The sequence below is a fragment of the Lutjanus erythropterus genome, chromosome 15, assembly GCF_056507025.1.
Source record: "Lutjanus erythropterus isolate fLutEry1 chromosome 15, fLutEry1.hap2, whole genome shotgun sequence".
In the NCBI taxonomy this organism is placed as follows: domain Eukaryota; kingdom Metazoa; phylum Chordata; class Actinopteri; order Lutjaniformes; family Lutjanidae; genus Lutjanus; species Lutjanus erythropterus.
Window position 1 is genome coordinate 36,231,596 of NC_139331.1, and position 23,588 is coordinate 36,255,183.

Consider the following 23,588-nt stretch of genomic DNA (forward strand, 5'->3'; position numbering starts at 1 on the left):
CAAAATTATTATAAAGACCTGATTCTCTCTCTGCTGGTTGGGCTCATAGCGTATATTCCTGTATTTTCCAGTTGTACTGCTGGTGAGTAATATAACACAGCAGTCATTCAACCTAAATGCAGTCAGTCTCACAGCATTTTGGTGCCTGGCGCTGTAGATCTGTGCCGGTGGGCGTTAATTTAGCAGGAAGCTGAGATAAGAACAGCGCAGGAGGCGATCAGAGGCGTCAGTGTGATAAGGCTGAACACTGCAAGGTACACACTCGCCTATTCAGTGGACGAAGGAGCCGGAGCTGCTGTTATCAGCTGTTTAATGTCCTGTAGGCCTCCACAAAGGAGGTGATTTGCATCACAACAGATGTTGTATACTGTGGACAGTAAACACACAGAGGTAGGAGGGCAGCTCAGGATGTTTCATGATCAGGAACCACAAATGCATCAATAGGCTGGAGAGAAGATTTCTACTCTCCTTTGAGATTTCAGTCATTGAGATTTTGTTTTGTTTTATAATGTTTGATGTTGATGTTTATAAGATCCTGTATGTCTTTTAGTAAGATGACTCAAAGTTAAGTCAGTTTTATAGCACCAAGTCATAACAGAAATGATATGAGGGCACTTTTCATATGGAGCAGATCTACACCGTACTCAAGAGTTCTCACCATGAGCAAGCACTTGGTGACAGTGGTGAGGAAAAACTCCCTTAAGCAGAAACACTGAAATAGATTTTTGAATTCTGAACCCATCTCAAGCCCTTAAGTTTTGAAAGTTTTGCTGACCTATAATCTTTAGTTGAAATCATTTACTTTTCTTCTTTAGATAAACTTGATTCTTTGAGTTTTAGAAACTAAAGAAAAAATCAAAAATTGGTCACAGTGAGCTGCTGACTTGTCTTTTTTAGTGTCTGAAAAATTAAATAGTCTTAATTGAAAATATTACTTTCACCTCAGTGAATGTACTCATTTTTAATAGTGTTTTGAGTTTCTAAAATTCAAAGCTTTAAGTTTATCTAAAGAGGAAAAGTGAATTATCTCAACAAAAGATCAGAAACTTTTCCGAACTTCAGAATTTGAATTCAGCTCAAAACTCAAAAATATGTTGTAGTCCATTGCCTTGAAATTTTGAGTTTTATATCAGCCAAACATCACTCTCTCCAAACCAACCAAACTCCACTGACAAAATCAGTAATTTTACCTCACAGAACACAGGAGTCATTGGTCCACCGCTGCCTCGATCGTTTATTTTGCTCTTTGATGCTGTAAAAGGTTAGTTCACATTCACAGAAGTCACACAATAACAAACAAAATATCCTTTTCCTAGCTCTCCTCGCTCCCCTCAGCTCCCCTCAGCTCCCCTCAGCTCCCCTCAGCTCCTCTCAGCTCCCCTCAGCTCCCCTCAGCTCCCCTCAGCTCCTCTCAGCTCCCCTCAGCTCCTCTCAGCTCCTCTCAGCTCCCCTCAGCTCCCTTCAGCTCCCCTCAGCTCCCCTCGCTCCCTCAGCTCCCTTCAGCTCCCCTCAGCTCCCCTCAGCTCCCTTCAGCTCCCTCAGCTCCCTTCAGCTCCCTTCAGCTCCCCTCAGCTCCCCTGTAGTTTGAACCATGACCAACAGGACGATGAGAGAGATGTTGATCAGACAGTCTGGTTACTCCCACACAGACCTGAGAAGAGGTCTGATCAGTCATGATGAGTAAAAATCACCTGTGTCTGTGTACTGTATATGTTCAGTGCCTTAAAACGTTTTAATTATAGGAGATTTTCTCCCCCAAAACTACTTCTGTTATCCACCTCCATCTGTGTTGCTCTCTCCATCTTTCCACTCAGAAGCACCTGAGATGATCAACATTTGAGTGGAAAAAAATCTGTCAAGGACCGTAACTTGCCAATCCTCGGCCTTGTTCCAAATAAAATAAGTTCTGTTTTGTCTATATGAAGAGACAGATTTCTTCTGAGCTAATCCTTGATCTGACTAACTCATCATTCAGATTTTTTGTGAGCTCATTTTCCTTTATATTAGCAGCAGGAGCTAATATATAAAGAGTGCAGGGCCACACATCTTTTCATACATATCACTGTGTTCATGTACGATTCAGACCCTCCTGTTACATAAAGTAATGTTAGGAGTTTCATTACATGTTCTTTATCTTTCTCTTGACATGGCTGACATTAGTCGGGCTCTCTAAATGCTGCAGCACGTCACTGGATGAATCAGTTGCTAGTCGTCCTTCCCCAGAAAACATTCCTCTTGTCTGTATTCAGCGGGTTCTGTGAATAAGCACTCATGCAGCTTTTCAGTGTTGTTTGTTCTGTCGCAGCCCTCACCTGAAGTTCAACAACCTGACCCTCATCTCCACACACGGTTTCCCCAGCGACTACAACCACGAGGACGTCGGGTTTCTGTCCACAAGGTGAGTGAATGTAACAACACACTCATAAAAATGGAAAATTTTGTTCTGGCATCTTACGTTATATAACTGAGACATTTCTGAACATACCATGAGAATGTTCTGAAAACATTTAGCCTGTGTAATTGTTTTATGAGTAGTTAAACTAATCATTGTTCACATGTGCATGAATTTACCCAAGTTTAAGAAATTGCAGTTACTGATTTTAATTCCACTAAGTTATACAGTTAAACTAGGGCTGAACAATTAATCAAAGTTTTACTGAAATCATAAAATGGCCTATGACTATTTTCAAATTATAGGAGGCGCAACATGTGTTAAATGCAAAATGTGTGTCAAATTATCATTTTAAACATCCCTGTTAAATTAAAATGAGAATAATGTAAAAATTAGCATTCCTTCTAATATCACAATATAACTTATATACAATATAACCCAAATGATTTCCAGATTGTAATTAAACAAGTATAGCAAAAGGATTTCAGGGTTTTTTTTTTTAAATATTTTTTTTAGTTCTTTATTTGTGCATACAGTAAAACAAAAGAGAAGAAATGCACAATAACCCCTGAGGACTTAAAAAAGAAATCTTACATTGTAATTAAAGACAGCTACACTCTCAGAAGTTTACAAAGTATATTTAAAAGAAATCTGTCAACTTCCAAACCTAGAAATAAAATGTGTCTCCTGCATTCACTCCACAGTGGAAATGCAATAATAAAAAAACTCCACATTTATATATTTTTTTATATTATAGAATACACCATGCTGACAGCTCATATTTGAGGCACAGCTGTACTTAGCTACATGCTAACATCAACACGCTACCTTGCTCATAGTGTCAATGCTAACATGATAAAGTTTAGCAGATAAAACATTTACCACATTCACCATCTTACTTTGGCATTTTAGCATGCTAACATTTGCTAATTAGCATTAAACAGAGTACAGCCGAGGCTGATGGGAAAGTCAAGGGTTATGAAGGCTGAAGTGAATGTTATGCCTTATAATGGCTCTATAGATTATGGTGACTATATTTTCAAACTTCCACACTGGGACCCTTAAGTGTACCGCACATTCGTGCATGCACATGTATGCACCATAGATGTTTTCATCAGAGTATGGGACAATTATTTCAACGCTTACTGTGTTTACAACAAGTTCCCCTCAAAGTCATAAATGCCATGAATCCAAAATTTTTGTTGCCAGGAACTTTATGAAGAAAAACATCATATCCTATGATGCTTGCCTCTGGCTGGCAAGAGCCTTGACAACGACACATTGACTGACACGCACGCAGACAAATCAGTGTTCACTTCAGACACACAGTGCATTGTTACAGTTCTTGTATTGGGTTAATGAGCGTGACAGAACATGATAAATGTGTATATAAGACAACAGGTGTAATATTTGTATTACTGACCTTTGTTGGTTTGGGTTGGGAAGGTTCTGGGAAGATTCAGGCATGAGGAGTGTGATTGGGTAGGTTTGGGCAGTAGGGCAGGTCCTGCCTTGGTCATCCTGGGAAAAATAATATTGCAACTGGCTGCAGTTACAAGTAATAAAAAACACACATTTAAAATCCATGGTCAGCAGCGATGACGCTGGCATCACGGTTCACTTCATTGAAAATTAGCTTCTTGAAAAACATTTCTAGCAGAATCCAAGACTACTCAGTGTTCTTCTCTTCCTGCAGTCATGCTTACAGCAGCAGAGACTTGGCCCAGCTGCCTCTGCACGCATGTATCGATGTGGTGACTGGAAAGATGGTGGCCATCAACAGGAAGTCCAAATATGTCCGTGTGTCTGGTGGTGGGAAGGTACCCTACGATTACCTCGTCCTCTGTACGGGCCTGCAGTACCAGGTGAGAGAATGACACAACCAGAACGTCGGCTTGCTTTTGTGTCCTTAAACCAATCACAGTCGTCCTGGATGGTGCTAAGTTCAGGAGCAGCAATGGGAAGCTTCTTTGGTCCAACTCCACCAGTTAATAGCACATAATGTGGGTGTGCAAAGGTGTTATATTTAGTTTCTTAATTAATCATAGGTGTGTCCCATTCTCTTTAAAACACGAGGGCACCTACACCTGGTGTGTTGCTATTTAAATGGCTAATTCTGCAAATTGGAGCAGCAAGCAGTTTTCTGCTGAAGAAACTCGACAGACGGAATAAAACTCACCAAAACTGTCTTCATCTTTTCCTGTCATGTCACCAAAAAAGGTTTATGAGTACAGTGTGTTCTTTTCAGTACCTATAACAAAATAATGTACAAAAACAAAGTAAATAATAAAACGGTGAGTTGCTTCATTGAGACATACATGTATGACATTTGCACAGGGGACTGCTGTGTCTTGGTGAAAGTCGCAGGAAGCTATGATTGGTCGATTTGTGGAAAAAATGATGTGATTGGACAAAATTTGAAGGTTGTGCAGAATTCACAGGGATTGGTTGAATTTGCAACATTGCAACTTTGTGGCAGGACTGACAATAGAGTTTATTAAGGTTAAAATAGACTTTTAATTATCCCATGCATCTGTTCTTTCCACTTATCTTCTATGATTTATTATCTTTGTTCTGACTTTGAGCTGTTTAACTGTTTCTAAGATGCGTGTGTAGTCTGATATTATAAATCAAATGTACTGTGTGTGTGATGTGATGCTGTAGGTTCCCTGTCCTACTGGTGTGGATGTGAGCCAGTCTGTCACAAACAGCCAGCTGCAGCCTCAGTTCTCTCACTGCAGATACTCCGGGCCCGTCCCCTCCAACCTCTTCACCCTCAACGACCTCTGTGACTGCATGGCTGCTCGCCGCTGGCTCTGTGCCAACTTCGTGGAGCTGGAGGGTAAGTGAACGCGCACACACACACATGCATACAGAGAGCCTAAAATTAATCTGTAGTAGTATGTCATTACTCAGCCAGTCAGCGCTGAAGTGCCCCGGTATAATTAGCAGCTAATTAGCTGCAGAGAAATCTTTCATGTCTGTGAATCAGGTCGGCCTCTTCCATCCTTTTTCCATTATCATATCACTCTGAGAGCTGGGCTTTTCAGAGCAGCAAAAAATACACAGTGTCATTAAGCAAAATTAATCTGCTCTCTGAAGGAATTGTGCAGTGACCCTGAGTGAGGCTTTTATACATCCTAATTAGTTGATCCCAGTCATAAAGGAAAACCATTAATAAATGCAAATTGACTGCAGCAGATACCGTGTTTATTTCCATATTTTAATGACAACAGCAAAAGGAAACAGAGTGGATGTAAATTTTTAGCATTAGACTCAAGTAGAGTGCAGTCATTTCTGTTCTGTCTCAGCTTGAGCTTTAGATTTAAAGGATATTTTTCTCATGGACAAGAAATCCCATTAAAGGGATAGTTCAGATAATTTGAAGTGTGGTTGTACAATGTACTTATCCATAGTCGGTGTGTTACCTACAGTAGATGGTGGTTGGCAGATTCTGCAAAACTGTTTTACTGTGAAACTCCAGCTGTGTTTAGTGGACTAAAAAACTAAACCTGACTTTTAATCGGCATTAAGATCAGCAGATAATAAATGAATTTTCACTTCTGGGTGAACTATGAAACTATGAAACTAAAAAGTGAGGAAGATCTTCTTGGATCTGACAGCAGTGTGACACAAAACAAGCGTTCCTGATACACAGGTGTCCCACTTGTCCATGAAGGCACAAGGCTTTGATTACAGCGGCTATATGATTAAAAACAAGACGCGTTAGTATTGATCACATACCAGTCTGCCTCAGGACCCTGAGGCTCGTTAACGTTTGTACCTGAACAAAACTCAACTTTCTTTGTAGACTTAAAAAACTTGTTTCCTTGGGTGGTTCCTGTCGTGGTGTTAGAAGGAGAAGACAGATGAAGTGAGCAGTGGAATATAGATTTATTGATGAGAAGCTTTGTGCTCTGATGGCCTTGGTGGTTTGGTAGCAGCAGTGCTGCTCTGCTTCAGCACCACGGACAGAGACACTCAGACAGTTCAACTCTACTCTTTCACTCCAACTGCTCATTTATTTAAGTGTAAAAATACTCAATTACAAATACAAGTCCCGCATTCAGAATATTTAAGTAAAAGTACAGAAGTATCATCAGCTGAATGTATGTTCTGCTATACAATCTGTGTTCATTTTACAGACTTATCTCTCTTCTTTTGTGTAATATTGGATTTAATTGATTAATTTGACCTCTTTTGGCCTCAAACACTTGAAATCATCTGACAGGTTTAAAGGAGGAAATGTCTCTTTTGGTGGTATTATTTTTAAATTGATACTGCATTCTACTTTTTTCTAGTTGATGCTTTTATACTTTATTGTTTCCATGTTTTGTTGTTCTTTTTTCTGTCATGTAAAGTGTCTTTGAGGACCTTTTAAAGCACTACATAATTAAAATGTAACATTTAGGCCTGGGCGGTATAGCTGAAAAACTATCATGATAATGATGTTTCAGAACAGATTTTGTGTCCTCTAAAGTGTGGCAGTGGCTGAAGTGATAAAATAAGTTTGTTGTACTAGTATTGCATTATTGAAATTGCAATAGCATTTGAGATTTTTGATAGATAATCAGTGCAGTGGATATAAGACTATGGGGGTAAATATACTATAATACAACAGAACAGTTTTGTAAGTTCAGAATTTGACGTCATTTTACTGTAATTGAGCCTTTAAAACCAGGAGAAGATGACACTCAGGCTACATCTCAATGTAACGATATCCAAAATCTGTCACTATATCTAGTGTCATATCACAATACAATATAATATCAATATATTGCCCAGCCCTATTATCAGTATTATTAGTAATAATGATAACTGATAACAACTCAAAGACATGAAAAAGGAATCACAAGCCAAAAAAGCTTAAGTTGTTTTTATTATTTACTGAAGGGAGAGAAAATGATCTTGGATTGAAGAAGTTGCATTGAGATGTCAGAGGAAACACGTGAAATTACTTCAAATAAATAAAAACACACATGCAAACACAATATTCATAAAAACATGTAGCAAACAAAGATAAAAACAAAGGATCATTTAAACTATCTTCAGGTGACCTCACTGCTCCTGAACCTTCTGTCTGTCCTGCATCAGTTGCCTGTTAACAAGTTTAACTGATAAACTAACAAATAACTACTTTCATTTCTAACAATGCATTGTATTTTATAAGTTTTTATTTTATATGTTTTTCATATAAAATGTGAAGTAGTCAATAACATAGCTGTCAGATAAAATACAGTTAAGTAAAAAGGATGATATTTCTTCTTACATGGAAATACTCAAGTAAAGTACAAATATATTAGGGAACAGCTCTTGAGTGAATTTACATACTTCACCTCTTCAGTGATTTTTTTTTTCAGCTGAGAAATGACCCCACTGATCTGTTATAAGAATTTATTTTAAATGAGTGAGAAATATATGGTATTCAGTGAAAAGTGTATTTTCAACCACTCAGAAAAAAGAAGGTATTAAAGGGTGTTTCGTCTCTTAAAGTTACTTTGCGACATTTTATTTATTTTTTTCTTGCAGGTGAATTACCAGAATGTGAGGCAGCATCTGCACTCCACTCTTACTGGTCTCTAATTTGAAACCTGTAAAATCAGTCACATATTTTCCAGCTTCATCATTCATGTGTTAATATTCTGGTGATGAGTCCAGTGCAGTGAACACACACACACCTACAGTGAGCCTACATTAAAATTAAAGCAAGTTTATGTGATGCAAACAAACAAAGGTTGTGAAATGGATCCAAATTCATTGGCTTTTTACAAAAAAATTTGGATTTATTTCCTTTACTTCCACTTTCTGCCACATCCAAAGGAAACACTTTACTGTTTCCACTTAATTAAAGCAAGGTTTATTAAAATTTGTTTTCACTTAACATACAACAGTTCTTTTTTTTTTCTTTTTTTTATTTATCAGAGTTCGTTTGATTTGAAGAGATTGTGGCCAGAAACTTTAATTTTTATAGTTCTTTTTCAGTCACTTCCTGTTTTATTTTGGCATGTTTTCCCTTTTGTGTCTTTATTGTTTTTTACTTCCTGTCTTTCTGATCACTGAATGATTACTGTCACCTGTTGATTGTCCTCACCTTCGTCTTGTTACCCTCCCTGGTGTATTTAATCCTTCACCTCTTTAGTTGCTACTTCGTCCTCATCTGTTTTTCGGTCCTCCTAATATTTTCTTGTAAACTTTTTCTTTGTATTTGTCCTTTTGGATTCTGGACTTTCACTTTTTATGTCTTTCCTTTTGGATTTGCTGGTTGCCTTTTTTGCCTTTTTGCCAGCATTTTTTTTATTTTCATTAAACATTTGAACTTATTCTTCTCCTCTTACAGGTCTGCATTTGGGTCTGTCCTCCTACTCCTACATGACTCATCCTGACAAGGACAATGATCTATTCTACCATCAACCTTATATTAACTCCAATAACAGAAACATGTTCAAGTGCACGAGTATAATAATTCATGCACGTTAAATTTTTGTTGCTGTCTCTGTATCACAGACAGCATGAGGATCCTGCAGCTTCGAGCTTTGTGTTTTAAATATAAAATGAGTGAGAGATGATGATCACATACTCCAGCTCTCATCATTATATATGAGCCTGAATGTTTTATAAAATATCAAAAGGCTTCTGTAAAGAGCAGCCATCAGAGGATGTTTGATTTTGTTTTGTGTTTTTAATTTCTCTCCATGAATGTGCGGTTCATGGTTCAGGAATCTGAGGGCTTCTCATAAAACATGCTGCTCATGTTCCTCTTCCAAGGCTGTTTGGAAAACTTGAGCACAAACTCTTGTTGGTTGGAAAATTTTTAGCTGTAAAAGGAAAATCATTTGTATCATGGCTCTATTATGAAAATGAAGAGCTCCTTTGTAAACTGTCTGTTTTTAGAAACCAATGTTTCACGGTCGCCATTCACTTCTTCTAAAGTATAGAGCTTCCTTTGTATTTGTAATATTATAGTTTGAGACAAACATCTCCTCAAAATTGTTTCTTTTTCAATGTTATTACTGTAGTTTTCTTATACATCTTGACGTGCATAAGAAAATGCATTTTAGTACTTGTTGATGGTGGGAATTGTTGGGTCTCTGTAAACAGCATTATTAAGACGTTGGTGATCCCTGGACCTTTTTCCTCTACTGTCTGTTTTTCATAGATGTCCTAACTGTCTTTCTTGTGTCTTTCCAGATAATGCCATTGTCTATGGAAACAGCCTCGATGTCTTCACCACTGTGGAAACTTTGCTCAGCCTTGGCGTCCAGGGACATCGTATCCATCTAATCCTCCCACCTCCTGACCCTGGGGACTGCTGCTTCAGCGACCCTGTCGTGGAGAAGGCCGTGTTGACGGCCACAGAGAGGGCCGGGGTCCAGGTCCACCGAAACTGCCTGCTGGCCCAGATGAACGACGGAGACAAAAACCCCGAGCCTCTCACATCTGTGTCATTCACCACTGACGCAGAGCCCCTCCGTCTGCAGTGTGGAGTGAGTCAAAGTTTGGATGATTTCACTGCTTACCCAGTCAGTTATTAGTTTTTAGAAAAGAAAACGTCCTCCAAACAATGGTGGGTGACTGGCCAACGTGTCTGGTGGAGCTGAAAAGCTGAATTCACCAGGCTGTGGCTGTTGGTTGGATGTTAATTTCCCTCCTGGAAGCAGACTGTGTTTGTCAACCACAAAATGATTTTGGTGTGTTTCCCATTTTTATTGTTTCAGACAGTAAGACAGGACTCTACTGTCTTTTTTTTTTTTAACATTTTTGTCTAAAATAGAAGCCCCCTGTAGATGAGGCCTTACATTCTGCATATAAAGGAGAAATCTGTAAAATGTGTCCTGTTTGTTTAGTTTAGTTTAGTTTGTACATTTATACCAAAGAAAAGAGAACTTTTCCTTTTGTCCTTTCAGGTGTTCATAAACCTCTCCAATAAAGGAGTCGACTACGATGCCTTCAAGAGCATCAACAACTCCTTCCTGGTCTTTGACAGCAGACTTGTCATAAATGCCGCTTTCCTCACCAGCGATGCAGTGATTTGTGGTGCCGGACCTCTCACCAAATTCTCCCGCTGCTACCACACGGACGAGTGGTCGCACGCCAACTTCAACTCCAAGGAAGTGGGCCAGGAGCTGGCAGCCACGTTGCTGCCCCTCTTCGACCCGACGCTCGAGCCTGCGGACGAACCTCCTGAAACTGATCGTCTCGTACCGCTGTACAAACAGGCCAAGATTCAAGGTCAGATTTCAAGTCTGGAAAAATATATTTAATCTGTTTTAAGGGTTGTTGAGTTCTACAGTTAAATCTGGAACCACTTATTTAACATAAACATACACAAATATCTTCACTTTCAGACGTCGAGGTGAGATTTATTGTGTGTGCCTGCACTAGTTTTCTTAGAGTGGAAAAAGACACTGGTTCTACAAGTTTCCCAGCTGCAAATCCTCATGTTGACTTTTAATCCTTGATGTTCCTCAACATAGAAACACATTGGACACATTTTAACCACCTAAAAAGGCACATCTAAAAAAATCTATTTCAGTTTAAGTGTATACAATATTTAGAACATTTTCACTGCTTCACCTTGTCGTCAGACCTTCTCCGACAAGAAACCATTGTTCTATCTATTGCTGTTTACAACGCCACCAGACTCCATTGGCAAATTTCACCTCACTGAACATGGGAGTTACTGGTCTACCGCTGCCTCGAAGCTGAGACAGTCCCATAACACCACATGGAAAAGAAAGCTGCTGTGCGCTGGTGTTTAATGAAGGTGGGGTGACTAAACAGATGAACATTTGCAAAACCAATCAGTTACTCTTCATCTTTGAAGTCTTTTCTCTTGGAAAACTGAAAAATACCCTTGAGATAAAGTATAAAATTCATGTTTGTGAGTGCACCAAGCTGTAATGGCCTCAGTACTGCCTCCATGATCCCAGAGGGCAGAAAAACAGCCCCTGGTCAGTTGCTCGCCTGGCAGATAAGTCAAAAAAGTTTCCGCAGTATGCAGCCCTCTAAATATGCACAGAAGAACTTCTTCCACTGGCCCCGCCCACTAACTTTTTAAGAAATGGAAGGGTCATTTTTATTATCAGCTTGAATTAGTTATTTGATATCAAAAGGGGGTTTCAAGTAAGGACTGACAGCTGAGCTCTGTTTGCGATTGAGTCGGCCAGCTGTGGGGGCGGGACCTCAGCCCTGATCACTCCTGCACAGGCTCTGCCTCCAAATGACATCACCGGCGTAAGACAGCAACGCTCGCACAGATATTTTGGTGTAATTTTTGTAAAGTGAGAGGAAGAGGAGACTTTGTCAGGATTATATCAATGCTTCCATGAAAAAGAGCAGTGCTGAGCGTTACTACATTACCTTCAGGAACCGTCTCCCACACAGTGACTGAAATGGCGAACACTCGTTCATCTTTAGTGTTTGTTGTGATGATTCAACCAGGAGAATGAATGAGAATGAAGAGGCCTTGTAGAGCTCTGGACACCCAAATAAACTCATCCCACTGCATGACCTTATTAGCTCTCCTACTATTTTATTCAGTTTTCAAAATCATTTCTAAATATTTAGTAGTTTTATCATAAAAACAAAATTCCTTCACATTCATCAGCAGCTGTCAGGTTTCTCTGTGTGTCTGTCAGTTTACCTCGACAGTCTCCTCTGTCTCTCCTCCCGTCCATCTGTGTTTTTGTCTGTTTTTATCTGAGAGAATTTGCGCTGCCAATATTTTCTCATTATGTTTTCGTGGAACATTTTCCAATCTTTCACTCGCCCACCCACTGCCGATGTTATTGTGGCGGACACTCAAACCATCGCGGGGCGTAACAATGCCACATTGTGCTGCCGCGCATTCACGGAGTAACCAAGGCCACTCCACAGGTTACATAAACACGACAGCCACTCTGCTTCGCCCTTCTCTCAGAGATGAAACACACATGAACTTTTCAATGTTCAGGGAGAGCAGAGATGCCATATCACAGCCTGCTATCGGAGTTCATTGCCTCAGCTCTCTTTTCCTCCGTGGACGGATGTTGGAAATGCACATAATGATCTGTTGTTGTCCCAGTTTTGGTGCAGTTTCAGCACTGAAATATGGCTTCATTATATGGTAAAAAGTCATGAAAGACAGATTTTGCAGTATGATTAAGGATTAGTGTTAATTATCATTTTTGCATCACTGTTTTTGAAAATAAAATTAAATGATGATGATGATTGTGTGATATTTGCCATGTTTTCTTGGGCCAGGGCATCTCTGCAGCACAACAGTACTTCATTATAAAGCTGTTTTCTCACATTTTCCTTTTGTCAAGAAACTGCAGCTTCTGCGATTTGGATTTTGCACTTGACAACACTGCTGTTTCAACAGTATTCTTATTTTAATATTTTGTTCTCTTACCATTGACACCATTATTGCTGTTTTTAATTATGACATTTTCTCAGGTTGAGATTTTCAGTGGCAGTGTGCAGTGCATTGTTTTTTTTATCGTCAAGTAGGGCTACGACTAACAGTTATTTTTCTGTTTATTTGTTGAGCGTACAAACTAAGAAAACAGTTAAAATGCACATCACTGGGGTTCCCCTATAGTTCAGTTGATAGTAGTACTGAGGCTGTCAGTCCTCTGAAGCAGTCACTGTTTTTTTTGGTATACCACTGTCATTCTTTCATACTACAGTGTAACATTCAGTGGTATAATATGATGGTCATATGATGTACATTCACTTATCTGCAGTATTGAATTTACCTAAGTATTATTTAAAAAAATATATGATAAATATTTTGTGAAATGATAACAAAGCTATTATTCAACCAGAAAATCTCATGATTTCATTCTTTTAAGGGTCATTGTAACTATTATTATTATTATTATTATTATTATTATTATTATTAGTAGTAGTAGTAGTAGTAGTAGTAGTAGTAGTAGTAGTAGTAGTAGTAAGTAGTAGTAGTAATGATAACAGTGATAATACACAGAAGTGTATTTTTGCTTGACTGTCTCGAGTCATTTATGAAAATAGAGAACAGAGAAGAAAATTCTGTTTTTTTTTTGTAGTTCGCCCAAAATTTCTATCAATTATAATAACACTGTACTCACTGAAGTTATATGCAAAGACAAGTTAGACAGTTTCACAGTCCCTCCCCTTCTGGCGTCCACCGTGGGACATTATTTTGGAAAAACTATGTGATGTAGTCAGTAGTGAGTGATCCAGTTTGAATTGTGCTGTGAATTGTACATGTTTCTCAATAAAGTATATAACATATGTCTGGCATTCACTCTCTGATGGATTCCTTTATTCAGTTACAACATGAATGATCTGAACCTCATCACACTGTAACCTTCAACATGTTTTTTTTCTTCAGGAGGGAAGCTGCCTGGAGGATTTAACTTCCTGTGTGTTACCAAACCGTCTGCTACCAACCTGACGGGTCGTCCTGGTAAACAGGTAAAGTTTTACCCTCATCCATCTTATCTGTCAGAGGTAGGCTGTCTGTTTGCTTAAAAGAGGCAGTAGTTTATTTCAGGTTTATTTTTAACATGTTCAACTTTTTTACCTTTATTTGTAAGGCCTTGTTGTCCTTGTATTTGTATTTCTGTGTGAGTAATGAGAACAATGACAAAAATGAGTCAAAGTCCCTGCATGTGTACAGATACTAATCCACCGCTGAAAATAGTACCCAACAAATGCACTATTTCCTCCTGTTTGAGTAATGTTTGATAGAATCTACACTGGGAAAAGAAGAGAAAAAATGAATGTCTTCAGTGAGAACTAATGGGATTCAGGCTGAGAGCTGCAGACGCTGTAGGGAAGTCAGAAATTAACTAATATATATTGGTTTTGTGTCCAAATGAATAGAATATTGCAGCCTTATCCTTTAATTCATCTTTAATATGGTGCAGGCTCTGATAATGGCAGCGCCACCTGAGTACAGAACCAGAACTTGTGTGTTTGTCCACATAAAGTTACAGGACAGCGGTATCGTGACCGGACGAGCAGAGACGGGGAACTACTTCTGTTTACATCTTGACGAGTACGAGCTGGTGGAGACGCTCACCTGTCTCTCCCTGAAGCCCCTCCCCGTCTCCAATTACCTGAATCTGTACGGGAAACACCAGCAGCTGCTGGGACAGCTGTCCTCCCGCTACCACCAGGGCCAGATCCACGACCTGCACAGGTGGGAGACAGAAGCACTGAAGTTACTGTTCATTTTCAAACTGTCTGCAGGACAATTTAATAGAAGAAAACCTACATCAATGTCTAAGTATTTCTAAATATAAAGTATCCTGTTAGAGTTTACATTCTGTCAGCAGAAAATCCACATAGTAAAACTTCCTGACAAGAACAGCTGTTCAAACACAGTGGCCTCTTCACAAGAACAACCACGTGTCTTTATCTCCACATTCTTTGATGTTCTTAAATTCATCACTGGATATAAATATGTAATTTCTAGATATTTTTGTAGATTATTCCATCCTTGTGGTGCATAGTGGGAAAATGCAGTTTTTCCCAGATGTGTCAAACCAGAGAGAACATTGAAAAACAGCCACCTGGAGGAGCGTAGCTGGTAACTACTCGAGCTGAGACAGAGAAGGGTACAGAGGTAGGCTGGAAATTCACCCAGTTTCGCTTTCAGTCTGCAAGTGATCAGTGACATCCAGCCACCGAATCATGAAGACTGCAGTGGGAAGGGAATTTGCATTTGTAATGAAATAGTTAAAGATGCATGAAACACTAAATCACTGTAAAATTAAAGAGGCTGCATTCATAATACAATATGTCACTGTAATCAATCACAAACAGAAAAGTAGCTTCAATATTTATTTCTAAAATTAAAATGCTGTACCATGGAGGACACACGCATATAAATGACAGTGTCATCAGCTTATAGGTGTATTTTTTTCCTGAATGTCCATCTTACCAAAACTATTTATGATAATACAGAACAGAGAAGAAAAGTGATTTATTTATAGTTTGCCCATAATCTATATCAGTGATAATAACACTGTACTCATTCAAGTTATTTGCAAAGACCTGGTTCCAGTTCCACAAGGAGAATCAGTCTTAGTTTTGCTGTGGACGGGGTCAGCAGCACAATGAATTTAGCCACCTAAAAAAAAATCAACATCAGATTATGGAGTCTTTAAATTGCTTTACCTTGCAGTCATACAGCCTTTCCTGATGGGAGACCAGAGTTATATGAGCCAAAAAAATGTTCCCTCCAAAGCAAAACTCCTTTAATGAAATAAACAGTATTTTTTCTTGCAGAACACAGGTGTTGCTGGTCTGCAGCGTCCTCGATCAGTTAGTCTGCTTGTGTTTCTGAGTGACTTATTTGTTTTAAAGAGTTTGTTTGGGTTGACCAAAGTCACTCAATAACACAACAAACTAACCTATTGAGCAGCAGTAGACCAACAACTCTCATGTTCTGTGAGGTAAAATTCACAAAGTCACAATTTTACATATTACATTTGTTTTCTCTTCCAAATAAGTTCAGCTACTCTGACAGTTTATTTACAACCTGTTACCAGGAGGAAACTGTAGAAACAGACTGTAATAAACTAGAATTATCTTTTAATTTTCATGCCTGTACTTTTATTTCTTCTTTGTAGGCTGTTGAAACACAGTCTGGGAAACAATAAGCAATTAACTGAAGTAAACTCAAGTCATAAATAAATATTTCTCATCAGATAAACCACCACCTGCATTACACATGACAGACTTAAAACAGCGTAAGACAAGACATTTTCCTTTGATATAATCTTTTATGAAGTCTTTCATTATCTTCAGGAAGTAAACAAACAGCAAAGCAGACTCTTACAGAACAACAGACCTGCAGAAATGATCAGTTTGGAGAATTATATGATGTCTGGTTTTAGTCTGTTGGCAACAAAACAACAAATCATTTTACCAAACTGATAGTTTATGTCCGGTGTAGCGGTCTAATTTGATTTACACTCCTCCAGTTGTTCTACAAGAACACATGTTGCTGCTGTGGATTTTTGATGGCATGTGTTCAGGGTTTTTTTTTTAAATAGCTGTTTTCATAACCAACTTGTGTATGAAAAAAAGCCGCTCTCACTGTTTGTGAGTCTGACAGAGGAAGTGTTTTCACAAAGCTGCAGGTTGTCAAACTTCCCATCATGCATCTGCTGACTGATGACCTCACACGTCAAAATAACACATAAGTGGTCTGAACAGGCGACAGTGATTTAGGCCTTCAGTGTCTTTTGTCCTCACGTTGTCTGTCAGTGTGTTTGCTGCTGTGACTTTGCAGTGCGTGTGTGTGTGTGTGTGTGTGTGTGTGTGTGTGTGTGTTAAACAGTGGGTGACCTGCTTCTGTGGTTTCAACACAAATGACCCCCAGATATGGACGTCTATTGTCCCCCCCGCCTCCTAATCTGTTTATGCAGCTCCCCAATCTGTCTTTGTAGCCAGTCGGGGACGAGACAAAGCGGCAGCCTCCCCGCCGCAGAGGCCGATTCCTCGTCACGCCGCCGCTCGCTCAGCTGACTCGTAAAGTCATTGTGGAGGCTGACGGAGCATCGAGAGCCGTTAAAATAATTGATTGGCTGTGTGGCGGCTGGAGGTTATTCAGTCAACACAGTTAGTGGAGCTGCTGGGGTGTGTGTGTGTGTGTGTGTGTGTGTGGTTCCTTCAAACTGAGCTGCTATTTAAAGCAGTCTTTCCCAAACACTGGGTCGTGACCCTCAGGTGGGTCACAGGAGATTTCAGTTGGGTCACCAAATTTATGAAAGACTATGGAAGAAATTCGGCAAATTTAAGGTTCCTATCTTTAGTTCACCTTTTATAAACCATTTCACTCTTTTCCTACCAGCATTTTCTAATAAAGTTGCCAGCCAGCGCCAGAATTTTATACAAAATTCACAGATTTTTCAGCACCCACAGAATATTCACTTCTATGAATATGTGAACATGGAATATATCAAAAGAAAGATCTTCTAGTTTATGACACAAAAAAACATTTTGTTTAAGCTTCATTCATTCTTTTTTTTTAAGCTCTTGAATGTTGGTCGGTTGCATAAAAAAAAATCCACTGTTCACACAAAAAACTGAGAAATCTGCATTTTTGTAGGAGACGTTTTAAAAGCAGAATATCGACCTCATGTTTTTATTTTTGCTTTTTTATCACTTAACGATACTAACGACACTTACATGTGTGACATCACTGTCACCTGTGTGGTTAACATTAGGCGTGTGTGTGCGAGCAGCCTCACTCTGTAACCGGGTCATGGTGCTCTCTGACCCGCAGATCTGCAGCTGAACACTGATGTTCTCATGCTGGACGAAAACATCTTCTTCTGCCGCTGCTGCTCAGTCCAGCGGTTCCCTTCTTCTTATGGTGACAATTTTTTTGTCAGATGATGTGTTGCAGCGTCCTCCACCACTTCGCAGTGAAAACAGCAGCTGATGAGATATCTCATCAGTGGTGGAGAAAGAGTTAAAATGTGTGTATTGTTTTACTGATGTGAGGAAAACTTAAGTGGTACAAATTCCTCAAAACAATCAAGTGCAATATTTGGGTAAATGTACTTAATTACTGTCCACCACTGCTCATCTACACAAATAGTGTAATGTAAGTCTAAGACTTCTATGGAGGGAATTATCTGTCTCTTCTTCTGTTAAATGCTTCTCTGTTCACCAGCTCGTCTCTAACAGTGTCTGTCCCCGTACAGTGTTTTATTTTGGCTGAAGAGCCGCCTGCTGCTTCCTCTAAAGCTCCATAAAGCTGAAAGGAGCTGCATAGTCTCTATAGCTTCATCACTACAAGTGACCCCTTTCACAATGTCATTTCATACAATAATGTTGTAAAAAATATACATTGTAGCTGCTTTAACCTCTTCAGGCCTCTACTGCTGCTCTGAAGTGTGTTTCATAACACAAGACTGAAACTCAACAGCTTCTTCTACAGACGGAGGAGAATCACTGAAGACATGAAGGTTGTTAACAGCAGGATTGAAGACTCAATGTATGAACATGTGTTTCTTGTGCAGTTTCTTCAGACAGAGCTGGTGTTTGGCCATTTATCACGACAGATTCTCCGACTTTGAGCAGGAGCTTCAGCTCATCGCCTCAAAAATGGTTTGTGCTTTTAAGATTTATCCCAAAGATGAACAAATTAAAGTTTGATCTCAGTCTTTCTTCCTAATTCCATGGAACACTTTCATGCAGCTACATGGCTGAATAAAATGAGAAAAAATCTAAAATAAAAAGTAACACAACACTCCACCTGTGTGTCCCTGCAGGCAGTAGAGGACGGCAGTGACTCAAATGTCCTCCCTCAGGACAGATTCAAGGACGGCGAGAGTCGAGCGGCTCTGAGGAGCAGCGCTATGAAATATCTGACCTACAACCGGAACCTGCTGCCCATGTTCGCTGTCCCGGGACAGCTGTGACATCATAAGTGACATCACAAGTTAAGATAACCCTGAGTTTCACTGAAACACACACAGACACTTTGAAAATCATATTCTCGTTTAAAGGTGCTCTGTGATGAATATTTTATTCCTCATTAAACATTTGCAAAGACAGTTTTTGGAATATTTTCGGTCTTGCATCGTTTACATCCGTGTTTACCTCTTCCTCTTCCTCTTTGTCTTTGTCGGCACCACCAACTGTTGATTAGTTGAACACCATGAAACCAGCTGCAGGAATCTGTTTCCCCTTGCCCTCATACTGTACCTATGTGTGCATAATACAAATAAAGACGGGACCAAGTCTTAACAACACTGCTCCATAGCACAACTAGTGGTCAGAAACTTTGTAAGGCATCTTTAAAAGGGGACTCTACTGATTTTACACATCAGAGTGTGTTTTCAGATGCTAGAGAGTAAGAAAAAAAGCTGAAGACTACAAGTCTGAAAATAAATCTGTTCATGTTGAGATGGAAAGAAATGATTTTACCAGACATCTGTTGCTGCTCCTCATCTCTGCTACAGGCTCCAGGGCACATTAGCCACTGCTAGCATAGCACATGCAGATTTCAGAAAGAACAGCTGGTCATCATGTTGCATTGTGGGTAATGTAGGCACCAGATTTTGAGGAGGAGGAAGAATGTGTGGAAGAAAAAAAAACAATATTTCTGGTTCTGTTGCATCAATTTGATTGTTTTTCTTAAAATGGCTATTGTGAGTCCAACAGTCACCTGAGAAGGAGTGCTGTTATACTGGATATCGGCACGGCTATGATTCCGTTGTACAAAGTCTCTTTTATTAGTGAACAGTTGTAACTGACGACAGTTTATAATTTTTTCTTTATTTATATATATATATATATATATATATACATATATATATATATATATATATATATATATATATATATATATACATACATATATATATATATATATATATATATATATATATATATATATATATACATACATATAATATATATATTTATATATATTTTATAATTTATTTGGTTCCACCAACACAAATAGTTCTGCAACTGGATCAAAACTGGACTGTTGTCAAACAGTTTCCTGCACTCTAACGTTAGTTTGCTAGCTACTTTGTGCAGGTTGACATATTATCGTAGTAGTGCTCTTCTTAAAGGTGCTAAGCTTTTAATTACGTGTTTGCATACACACCCCTACGCATTCCTACACTTCATGGCTGCCTTGTGTATCCTGCGTGCATTTGGATTGATGGTTGTGTGCATTGTCAGAAATGAACACTATACACGAATGCAAACGCATGGTCAAACAGCAGGTATGTCTCTGGCCTTAGTTGTCCAGATGGATCCACAAAGCTGCCTCAAGACTGCAGTCAGCCCACGTTTTGTAACGGATTGAATGTTCATGTTTAAATTTTTGAGACTGAAGTCTGAAAGCACTTCAAAGCTCATGTTGTGTGCCTTCCTGTGTTTGCTTGCTCTTCTCTCATTCGTCATGGTCAGCTGGCGTCATATGAGCACACCTGGAGGTTTGCGCTGAAGTATCCAGACTTCTTTCACTCCCTTTATCCTCGTCTGATGACCATAATTTAGCTCATATTTGTGGATAGATAACACCTGTTAATGTGATGTTAATGTAACGGTTGTTAGAACAGCTATAAAGCAGAGTGATGCATGTAGCTAAAAGTCCCAGTGCCGTTATACTCTATATCAGCATGCATGGAATTCCTCGTCTGATCAAATTATTTGGTCAGAACTAAATATTGTATGATGAAATAGTCTTCTTCTCAAACTCTTGGAGTGAAGGCAAATACTATTCTTTGCAGAAAAGGCCCTTAATTGAAAATCCCAAATCAAGTCCACCATTTACCCAATCAAATTAGTACTGAATTTAATGGACTTTTCAATAATTATTTTTAATCAGTTCAAATTAAAGCTGAATTATTGCAGGATGAGTAAGTGTCTATTTATGAGTCCTAAGAAATTGTAAATCTTGTACAAGGCGTGAATGTTTATAACTGTTAAATTAAACAAAATGGGAATGGAGTTTGGCAGCAGAGAGACAGTCAGCCACTTGACTCATCGTCCAGAGTGTGTTATTTCAGAGCAGTTGACTTTTGTTTTCAGGACAACACTGACAGACAACTGACAGTTATAAACAGCTGATCATCTTACTGTGGAGGAGTCGTCGTCACTTGTTATTGTCACGTGCATCCTGCAGAGCTCCTGCAGAGTTCCTGCAGCTGAACATATTTCAGTATAAGTAACATGAGTTCAGTAATCGTTGCAAACAAAGGCCAGAGCTTAAAATTATAATTGTATTGCCTACTAGCTGGAAACACTTCATGTGACGATAATCTTTTTGATGTGTTTCTCAGTTTGATTAAAATAAAGAGACTTCTCCTTGCTCTTCTTTACCTAATAACACTTGTACTTGTAGTGTACAGCTTGTACAGACATTTTTTACGTTTTTCCTACTAAAACACCAAATTAATTCACCTTTTTTGTCTCTAATTTATGTGAGTGCGGACATTCTAACTTGAATATGTTGTGCAGTAAATGATTTAATATCAGAAAAAAAGAGAATCTTCTGTTTTTAATTTTCTTCCATTATGTACCAACTGTAACTGTGAGTGTGAACTCTGCCCTCAGTGACTCCGCAGCAGCGTGACCAATCACACGGCCCGTATAGCGGCTGGAGATGAAAGCTTTTAGGAGGAGGAGGAGGAGGAGGAGGAGGAGGAGGAGGAGGAGGAGGAGGAGGGGAAGGAGGAGGAGGAGGAGGGTGTCACTCTACAGCTGTATGCTAATGAGGCTGAGCTGAAGCCTGTCGGGAAAATAACCGCACACACAACAACATATGTCCACACCTACAAACAGAAAACACACTGGTGGACTGCTGGTGTCCAAACATCCAGTCACATATGAACAGGATCCATATATGATGAGTCACCTTTAAAATGTTATTATGTAATGGTGCAAACCAACAGATTATTCTCAATTATTCACATTCACATTTTTAAATAAAACATACAGCAGAGAGGGATATCATTTAATTTCCCCAGTGAAGTTTTAATCTCCTTCAATATTTCTAGTGTTTCTGTGGTACTCAGAATTATATTTAGTAACTTTAATAGTAACTTTGCTACATTTGTTGATGCTCTTATCTTCAATTACTTTGCTATAATTGTTCTTATATTCTAATAGTGCTGCTTTTTAGAATCTCCTTTGTAATAAAAATGTCCTTTATAATACTTTTATTATTTTATTGAATGATTAGTTTATCTTGTTTGTGGGGTTTTGTCACATTATGTTACATAATGCTTTTCTGTTGTGTATTTTATATTTGGTTTGAAACAGTTATCACAAACTACATGAAATGTTAACAAGTCCAAAAAAGTCTGCGTGCTGTTTGCAGTGGAGATCAACTTGTTTCAGATTTTGAGTATCTATATCTTGAAATGTGATGCAGAATGAGGCAGGTTGATGCAGTAAAATCATCAAGAAAAATTATTTGAAACAAATTGATTTAATTAGTTTTATGACTCAATAAGTCAATAAAAACTAACGTTTTTTTTAAATCACCAGCACAACGGAAAATACAAATTTTAATCAGTTATGTTGATTGTAAAAGGATGTAAAAGGATGCTTGGTTTTTAAAAAGTTTAATTTTAATAAATTTTGAAGACTTTTAGGACTCAGTAATGGACAATAAAATGGACAAAACTTCTTGAAGTTCAGATGAAACCATTTTTAGGTTTAGGTTTGTAGGTTTATGTATATTCATACTGTCTTTTAAAGTAATTTTGGTCCTAAAACAAGTCAAAAAATTAGCTGGTGTGGTTTTATCTTGAAAAACAAGACAGAACAAGGTGAGCTGCTGCAGTAAATCTAGAAAAGGGGCTCTTGATTCAGTAAAATTCTCAAAACAAGTTGATGAATATTTTTTTTTAATTTATTTTTACAAATGGCTTTCAGGTATGATACAACCAGTTTTAAAACACACACAAAAAAAGGAAAATAAGATTTTTATTCAGTTATAATGAGACAAAGACTTGTGGCATCATTTGAAAGATAATTATTGTATTTCAGCTCTAAGTTTGGACACACCAGCATTCAAAAATATGACCAAATCAATGTGATCCTGAGCTCATCAGCTGAAACCTGCTGCTTTCCAAACATCTCCAACATCCACACGCCTATTTGTGCACCCGTAACATCCCATCATGCCTCACGGTGGAGGGCAGACTGGCCAGGGTCAGGTCTGACCTGCAGGAATTGGGGTTTGGTGTGTTTTGAACTCGCGGATAATCTCGGTTTGCCCCATTTGGAGACGCAGAAAAAGCGCACTGATTACGCACAGCACGCGCCGACGGTATCTGGGGGCCAGATTGCTTTTTTTGGGGGCCCCCACTTCTTCTTCTCCTCCCTTTTTTTCAACTGTGCAATTTCCTTTTCAATCACGGCGGGTCTACAGCTTGCACAAGCGCCGCCATTGTGATGCAAAGCAGGAAACCCTCCTCTCGCCATTAATTATGTATGCGTAAAATGACGGATTCATATGTCCGGAGTTAACTGTCACGCCAGCGCACATGCTGCTGCAGGGCCACGGTGCTTTCACATCTTTGTTTGTTTGTTTGTTTGTTTGCTGTATGGTTATTTGACTAATGTTGATGGCCGAATTTAACTTAATCTCTCAAGTGCGTAAAGTTGCATTTCACTTTCGGTTTTGGATCTTTAGTAGTTTCTTAAGTTCTATGAGCACAAGGTCTGAGATGGTCCT

At 38.9% G+C, this 23,588-nt stretch overlaps 1 protein-coding gene across 1 annotated transcript in view; it reads left to right on the plus strand.

Moving 5' to 3' along the window:
- The window catches only part of cfap61 (cilia and flagella associated protein 61), a 42,892-nt gene extending 23,763 nt beyond the window's left edge, over nt 1-19,129 (plus strand). Inside the window, exons 17-25 of the mRNA XM_084738115.1 lie at nt 2,306-2,398; nt 4,089-4,257; nt 5,057-5,234; nt 9,581-9,876; nt 10,297-10,621; nt 13,749-13,831; nt 14,350-14,561; nt 18,400-18,491; nt 18,656-19,129. Of these exons, the coding sequence (XP_084594241.1) occupies nt 2,306-2,398; nt 4,089-4,257; nt 5,057-5,234; nt 9,581-9,876; nt 10,297-10,621; nt 13,749-13,831; nt 14,350-14,561; nt 18,400-18,491; nt 18,656-18,801 (1,594 nt within the window). The 3' untranslated portion in view covers nt 18,802-19,129. The remainder of the gene's footprint in view (nt 1-2,305; nt 2,399-4,088; nt 4,258-5,056; nt 5,235-9,580; nt 9,877-10,296; nt 10,622-13,748; nt 13,832-14,349; nt 14,562-18,399; nt 18,492-18,655) is intronic.
- Nucleotides 19,130-23,588: the final 4,459 nt, after the last annotated feature.